At 43.6% G+C, this 8,303-nt stretch overlaps 1 protein-coding gene across 1 annotated transcript; it reads left to right on the top strand.

Annotated features, from left to right (window-relative positions):
- Positions 1-1,089: 1,089 nt before the first annotated feature.
- Positions 1,090-8,086, top strand: LOC107193332 (lysyl oxidase homolog 3). The gene is made up of 9 exons (XM_015582775.1): positions 1,090-1,511; positions 2,624-2,770; positions 3,197-3,487; positions 4,104-4,310; positions 5,465-5,624; positions 5,801-5,938; positions 7,226-7,354; positions 7,526-7,649; positions 7,826-8,086. The coding sequence occupies exons 1-9, from the start codon at positions 1,310-1,312 to the stop codon at positions 7,946-7,948; spliced, it is 1,521 nt and encodes a 506-aa protein (XP_015438261.1). The 5' UTR covers positions 1,090-1,309; the 3' UTR covers positions 7,949-8,086.
- The last annotated feature ends 217 nt before the right edge of the window (positions 8,087-8,303 follow it).

Raw genomic sequence — 8,303 nt, 5'->3', positions numbered from 1 at the left:
CGTTCGGATAAACGTGCAAAATAGAAGGTCAGCCAGGGTTTCACTTGATCAAAGTTTATTTATAAGGAAGAGGGGGCTCCGATGTCCGTTCGATAGATTGTAAAAAAAAAGACAAGAGCACAAGTGTATCCATAAACTTCATTTTATTCTTACAACGATGACCACCAGACCCGTGATTTCGTCAAAACGATCTAGCATTCGTCCGATGAAAATTTTGTAATTTTACATGTTGCCTATATTTGGCTGACGCGGTAGTCAATGTGTCAAAAGAACACAAAAGTGCTTCTGTTCCAAACGATGAACCGGAACACAAGAAGACCTTTTACGAATCAGTTCTGCGGTTCATATTTGTGATTCAGACCACTAGGAAACATACGATGCGGACGCAAATATCCCCGAAAGAAGGGAGATCAGGAAACAAACAAAAAATGAAGATGATCGATCAGATGATGATTGAGAATCCTCCAGGGACACCATGAAAAAAGAGTTCCTGGACGACACAGGGTTAGCATTCAACCACGGAAATCTGGTAATCCCATTCGCCGAACGCATAGCAATCGGATGATCCAAGCGTGCCAAGCGAAAAGAAAGAAGCCATGTGCTCGTGTTAGGTCTGCTGTCCATTAAAGCGTCTTTTTACTTCACTTTACAAAAAAAATTTAGTCAATTAAAATCTACGTGCGTCTTATTGGTCCAAAGAATACAAATTCACCATAATACAAAGAAAATTCAACTGGTACTTTTTTTTCAACAAGCTTTTAAACTTCGTAATCTTTAAACTTAGTTTTTTCAGTTTAGAAACTAGTGGAGATAGACCACTGAAGAACTACAGCGACAAAATGTCTATGATGAAACGCCTTAGTGGACAGCAAGCCTTAGCGGAGCCTCGAACCGTAGACACGCGTGTACGCGAATCGCGCGTGTAGATGGTTGTTCTTCGGAACCAGGGCAAATGTGTATCGCGTTGCGTGTGTAATCCGACGTAACCACGCATCAGTAGCCCGTGGATCGGTAAACGTGATACACGTGCGGTGATTTCAATGAGAAGGCAACTCCTTCATCCATCCTAACGCATTATATCCTTATTCCACGGCGTACAAGAGAATCGACCACTTGTTGGAGGGGTGTGTGCGTATGTGCGTGTGTGTCGGCGTGTGTGTGTGATCCTCCCCACAGAAGAAGAGTAATTCACTGAAAGATGAAGGATATCTGGTGAAGCTGGCCCGACGAACGACAGAAGTTTGCGATCCTTCTTTCTACCGTGGCTCGTGATTACAAATAATGTTGTGATCGTGCCGGGAGGAGAAAGATGAGATTGAATCGAAGGACCGTTTCGTTTGGTGTGCTGGTGGTACTGATTCTGGTGGACGTTTCTGTTGCAAGCAACAACACGTGGGACAAAACTAGGGAGAAGAAGGCCAGGATCGTGAAGAAGCTGAGGAAGGACTTCCGGAAGCTGAAGAAACAGGACGGCGCGGTGAAGCTTGTGGGCGGGGAAAATGGTCATGAAGGTAAACGGGGGAATTCTGGATCCTCGAAAGCTTACGATCCGAAGCTTTTTTTACGAATAAAGCAAACAATCAAGCTTAACTGAACTTACTGTACTCCTACACTTCGTCGGTGATCGTACGACTTCTAGACAATACGACAGACTACAAATCTTATCGTCTATGGGTGCTTTTACACCGCGTAACGTTTCGCGGTTTTATCTGGCAGTTCCTCGGTGGTTGCATGCGTTATGCAACGGACGATTAAAAAGGGGTCAACTCGAGGATGATTTACGTCAACACCGCCGTGAATCAGCATGTAACTAAACGTCACGTAGCCGGAGAACTCGCGGAGTCGTGAACGCTAGACGGCCGAATTGGACCGTAAAACGGGATAGAATCCCGTCCAAGATCGTTCGGGCGTCAATTTTTATTGCCACGCCGTTTGGTATATTACCGCATTCTGACAGCGTTCTTCCGTCCCCCGGTTTCGTTATTACCTCGTGAAAAGTGCGATCGATTCTTTATTCTTAGCGACAACAATTTATTCCTTGGACCGATTATTTCGTTCTTGTAAACTTTTTCCTTTTCCTTTCGGATAGGATCACTTTGAGAAGATAGATCATACACTTGCTGAGCAATTGTATTTTAATTGGATTCCGTGAAACAACTCTGAAATTGTGTATGGCAACGATTGTGGAAATACGAATGAGTCACCTTTTTGCGATGAACGTCAGACAAAGGGGTTAATTCAGAAATCCTTTCTGTTCTATCTATCGTTGTATACGAGAAGAAAATTGTTTATAACTGTGAAAATAATCATTTTTTTACCCATCTTTATTAGGACTTTTTTCCATCATTCGACGAGTACTACATCTACTCCAGAAGATATGAATCCTTTTTTTTTTGGTTTGACCCTGTATATACATTTATATTGACCTTGAGTAATCGTGATCCAGTTTATGGTGGCCGTATTATTTATCCGTGATTCCATATCAGAAGCTCGAAATGACGACGGTCGGGCTCGAAATTGAACCCCTGATAATTTCCGTGGCGGCTAGTAGTAAAGTTTACTGCCCCCTCCCCTAGCCAACGGAACCGGAAAACTGTAAGCTCATAATTCGATTGATGCGCAGGAAACGTGGAAATACTTCACGACGGGAAATGGGGCAGCGTGTGCGACGACGAATGGGATTACTTGGAGGCCAATGTGGTTTGCAGGCAATTAGGCTTCGACGGTGCAATTAAACCGACGGCGAACGGTCACTTCGGCCAGGCCAGAAGTGAGATAATATTGTCTGTTCATTCTAGTCAATAATTCCTCTCTCGATCCTACACGATAAACACGATCGTTTCCGCCATGATGAAACACACCACAACATTTGTCACAGTTTATTCGATAAATTTTTGTCATTTGGAGCCATAGATTATCTCATTCGACCCACAAGGTTACGACAACACAACACTATTCAGGAACTTTGTGTGATATTCGAATTGAAAATTTTCAATACATCCGACAGTCACTCAAATCCACTTTCCACTTACTGGTTCACACAGGACATTCACCCGAATCCACTTTCCACCAACTGTTTCTCACGGACAATCGCCTGAATGTACCTTCCATCGAACCCCATAGACCCCAGAGGGGTTGCAAATTGATTAAGATCGGTGATACAGGAACTAAGCAAGTCGACGTGCAACCGTTCCAGGAAGATACTGGATGGACAACGTGTATTGCGACGGGAGCGAGGACGAGCTCTCTAAATGTCGTTTCGACGGATGGGGTACTTCCGATTGCGAGAGCAGCGAGGCGGCCGGTGTAATTTGCGCCCGCGAACAACAGTCCCAGGTGGCGGAGGGGACAGGGTCAAAGAGGAAGCCAAAAAGGAAGCCGGAGAAGTCGAGAATCAAGGATATCCATCAGCAGGGAGTGGCGATAAGGCTGGCTGGTGGACGCGTGCACAACGAAGGCAGAGTCGAGGTCAAGCTAGGAAACACAGGTACAAACTGATGTGGGAGAGAGAGAGAGAGAGACGACGATGATGATGGTCCCTCCTGGTCCCGGGACCAATGAGACTGCATTATTCCGAGAGCGAGAGGATCGCTTAAATCGACGGCCTCGTGTTATCCATTAGGCCAGCGGGCGTCTTTGGCCGACCTTCGTCTTCGAGATTCTTGAATTCCTTCGTGCACGGTAGAACCTCGATTAAGTCGAAATTGATCGAGTTCTACTGACAAGCGAGTTTTCGAATGTAAATGGGGAAAATGGTATGAATTGTATTCGATAAATTGATTGTACCGAGAATGCGTTTTCTAACGACGAGTTAATTCGTCATAGCCAGAGTTAATTGGTTATCACAGGGTATCACATTATTTCGTTAATTGAAGAAACTGTAAAATTTACGAAAGAACGGAATTAAAGACACACCTTTGGATTCGTTATTGTGTTTTTGAAGTTTAGTCTAGTGGTCGGTTGTTTTAAGTGTTCAGAGTTCCGACTCGTACCCGTTCCGATAATTTAAGGACCTTTATTCGGTCGCGGAGACGTTCCATTATACCGCGTCTGGTTTGTCACCGTGGCTTATAATGGGGGTTCTCCGTGTAATTTCGTTTCAGATTGGGGTGTCGTCTGCGGCGACGGCTGGTCTCTGTTCGAGGCGGCGGTGGTCTGTCGGCAATTGGGTCTCGGTTACGCCTCCGACGCCGTTCAGACGAACTTTTTCGGCGGCGAAAGGATCCCCATGGCCTTAACCGGGGTACAGTGTCACGGGAACGAGACAAGTCTGATCGAATGTCTGCACGACAAGGTTCTGGATTGTCCAGGTACAAATGGGCACTCTCCATTCGTTAAGCTTTGTGTCTACGCTCGACGTGCCCCTTTGTCCATTACATTGATTATTATGGGTAATCCATGTATTCTTGCTTAAGCATAGCTACTTAAGGTATTTAACTTAAGTAACTTAATTTGTCTGAAATTACTTGAGTCACATAAATGATTTAACGTAACTGAAATTACTTAACTCAAGCAAGTTTAAGTTAATTACCAGAGACATAAATTACCTCGTACGTTCGCATGAACATCAGCGAATCAATTCGTTCGCGTTAGAAATGTTTCGTCAGATGACGAATGGCGTTCGAAGCCAGTGACGGCTTTTAAATGGAGATTTTAGAGTACACGCGGCGGTTTCGCAACGAGACAGACACGGATATGATGGATGCGATACGTTCGTGGCGGTGTGGAGGATCACGTTGGATTCCTGGTCTCATTGAAAAGGAAAGGAATGCCAATTGGCTGCCGGTGGAAGGGCCCGGGCGAGTGTCAAGAGAATTGGCGCGCAAGATTAAAGAATGACAAGTACGACACCCTCCCACACACTGGCTGGTCTAGGATTCAGCGAAGGAATTTCTCCGTGGAATCGAATTCATTCCCGCAGAAAGAGGGGAGGGATTCTTCGGGCCAGATTGGGGGTTTAATAACGTACACGGACGAACAACCCGCGGGAATTGAATTTAATTTCAGGAATGAAGGATATATATATATATATATATATATATGTATACACTTGCTCCACTGTTATCTTGATTGAAATTCTAACCCCAAGATGAGAGTGGATAAATACATTTTATCTTGAAATGAATTAAAATGGAGAAAGCTTCGTCTTGTGTGTATTGGATCCTTGGAAGAATTTTGATAGCAACAAGAACATAAATGTCTGCACAATAATTTATTTTGGACAAAACAAGATTAACTCCTCGAGTGGTTATGCCCTACGTATCTTTGGAAAATAATCAGATTTATAAATCAACTAATTTCTTCATTTTCATACTACAATAAAAGTACGAAAGATCTGAGAAAATGCATTGTTTGTAATATTTTAACCATCGTTATAAGGGTGTTTTAACCAGTCATTTTAACAAGGTTTGTTAAAGGAACCAACAAATCTCTCATAATTGAAGTAATCGTCTCTTCCTTCCAGGACCATTAGAGAACGTGGCGAGTGTGGTCTGTCGTCGCGAGATCGCGGATTTGGTGTTCGATCACATCGAACTGATGCGCACCGCCCATTTGGAAGACAGACAACTCTACTGGTTGCAGTGCGCGATGGAGGAGAATTGCGTCGCGTCGCCAGCTTACACGTTAGTTATTAATGTACTATATTAATAAACAAGAACTTTGCATTCATTTTCCTTCGATAAAACTAGGTGTTGATACTGTAGATGCGATACTAATTAGGTATCGATACTTTTTTTCGATACAAGTTACGTGTAAAGGTATCGATACCTTGCTGGTATCTGTTTATCTTTACTTCCAGGATACAAAGGGAGTCGCAGAACTGGCACCTGGAGACCAGGAGGCTGTTGCGGTTCACCGCGAGGATCCTGAACGCCGGTACCGCGGACTTTCGACCCTCGGTGCCGAAACACTTATGGGAATGGCACATGTGCCACATGTGAGTGATAACTGGTTCAACCAGTAACGACGGAAACGAGCCCTGATAAAGTTCCCTCCTGGTTGACGTGCAACTACGCTCGAACAAAGGCTCGAGACTGAAAGCGGGTGTATCGTGTCAGGTGTACCGATAAGCGAACCACTATTTCTTCTCGAAATTTCTAAGCAACATATATTAGGTTGATGTATGAGTAATGGAAATTCTCAAAGTGTTATTATTGTTAAATTGTTAGAGTGATATGTTACACAGCACAGAATGGAAAATACCTATTCGGTTACATAAATTAGTTTCCCGTTTAAATAAAAAGGTTTGCCTTTGTATGGAAAAATTCCCATTATTTGTGCATCAGCCCAATATTTTCGTGTCGACTAACAACGGTGTAACGTGCAGGTAAAATCTCCACGAATACAAATTAAAACAGTATCCTTCGCTTCTAGAGAAACAAATTGTACCGTTTATGTCGAGAAACACCGGATTTACTTATTGTCCCGTCTCTAATAGAAACCTACAACGGGTGGTCGAGGAAAAGTAATATCGGACCACCAGCGTCCTCGTGGCCAGTTTCCAAGCTGTTCGCCAGCAACGATGGTCTGTCCCATTTGTTATCAACTTTTTCCCGAATCACCGCTCCACCTCTAGTAATATTCCGTTGCAAAAATGACAGGGGAACAAGTTCCCGTCGTTTACCCTATCTCTTCGCCCTCCAAAGATAAAGTGCATTAGAGGCGCGAGAAACCCTCCCCCTCCTACTCCCTTGTGTTCCACAAGACTTTATCTATCTCTCGGGATCAAGGGAAGGTTTAAGGGGACTAGGCAGATAGAACCATTAAGAAAAACAAACTTTCAAGGTATCGGTGTTAGGACTTGAAAGAATATTTTGTTGTTTTCTAGGTTGAATTTTCCTTATATTATGGTGAATTTGTATTCTTTGAACATATTAAGTTTATTGAGTGAGTTAAAAATTAGATTAACTCAATTTTTTTAAGAATGGAGTTGGAACAGTTAAGAACTCGGGTGAGTTAATAGTATTAATAAAGGTTGCCCAAACGTACTAGTCAGAATTTGTATTTATATCCTTGTAATTAATTCCCAAAGAAAAGTTTACTTTTTTTTTTATCAAATCTGACTGTCCAGTCCTCTTAATCCATGAACAGAGAGAGATAGAGAGATTCTACAGTCCATGTCGAGATTACTCAGAGGGATGATGATGATGATGATGGTGGTGGTGGTGGTCGTGGAGGAGGAGACGGTGATCATTAATTCCGCATTACGGCTTGTTAACGATAGGCATTATCACTCGATGGAGGTGTTCGCAACGTTCGACGTGTTCGCCGAGAACGGGACCAGGCTCGCCGAGGGGCACAAGGCGTCGTTCTGCCTGGAAGACAATCAATGCCTGCCCGGAGTGGAGCCGAGGTAGTATAAACGGCAATTAGCCTCGTTACCGAAAACATTTTAGTCTCGCTCCTTGTATATATCGTATCGTACCCCTGGTGTACTAGGTCTCTCTCTCTCTCTCTGGTTCTAATTGGTGAGCCAATTAAATGACGACCGGTGTTCCATCTCACCCACTCTTCCTGATTTCAGGTATAAATGCGCCAATTACGGTGACCAAGGAATTTCCGTGAATTGCAGCGACGTGTACAAGCATAATATCGATTGCCAGTGGGTCGACATATCGGAACTGCCGCCAGGACAATACACGTTTAAGGTTAATAAAAACTTTTTGCTTTCTTTCTTGTTTGGAAAATTACCCCATCGAACGCGAATAAATGGCCCCTGAGTCCATCAAATTCTAGTCAGAGGGGAGGAAGTCGGGACGTGCAATCGCGATACCATATAGGATAGGAGGGTAAATAATAATCGAACGATTATTTATGTTTTCAGGTCGCGGTGAATCCAGAGTTCAAAGTGGGCGAGATGTCATTCGACAATAACGCGGCGATCTGTCGTCTCCTATACACGGAAACTTTTGCCACTGTGCACAGTTGCGTCACGGGAAGGCCTTGATACACGACGACGATAACGCCTCTATGCGCGCGTATGTGTGTCTGATTCGTCAAAGAAAAATCGAGAAGAAAGATGTAACCCAGGCGAACCGATGGACGCCAGTTCGTTATCGATGTTGTCAATTAAAATCCGTCTGGTTTCTCTCTCGTCATTAGACAATAAAGTGAATAAAGCTGTCGTTCTCTTTGTGCAATCCTTGTTCTTCATTTCCCGGCAACATTACCGTCCAGAGAAAAAAAAGAACATGTTTTTGCGCGTGGCTGACGCAAAATCAGGTTGCTTATATCTTTTTTGATATCCTAGTTTACATTAAAATGTCTGGGAATTGTCAAGAAATCCCAATACACAAATAGGT

The sequence above is a fragment of the Dufourea novaeangliae genome, unplaced genomic scaffold (genome assembly GCF_001272555.1).
Source record: "Dufourea novaeangliae isolate 0120121106 unplaced genomic scaffold, ASM127255v1 scaffold9, whole genome shotgun sequence".
NCBI classification, from domain to species: domain Eukaryota; kingdom Metazoa; phylum Arthropoda; class Insecta; order Hymenoptera; family Halictidae; genus Dufourea; species Dufourea novaeangliae.
This window is presented reverse-complemented; position numbering and strand designations above follow the sequence as displayed.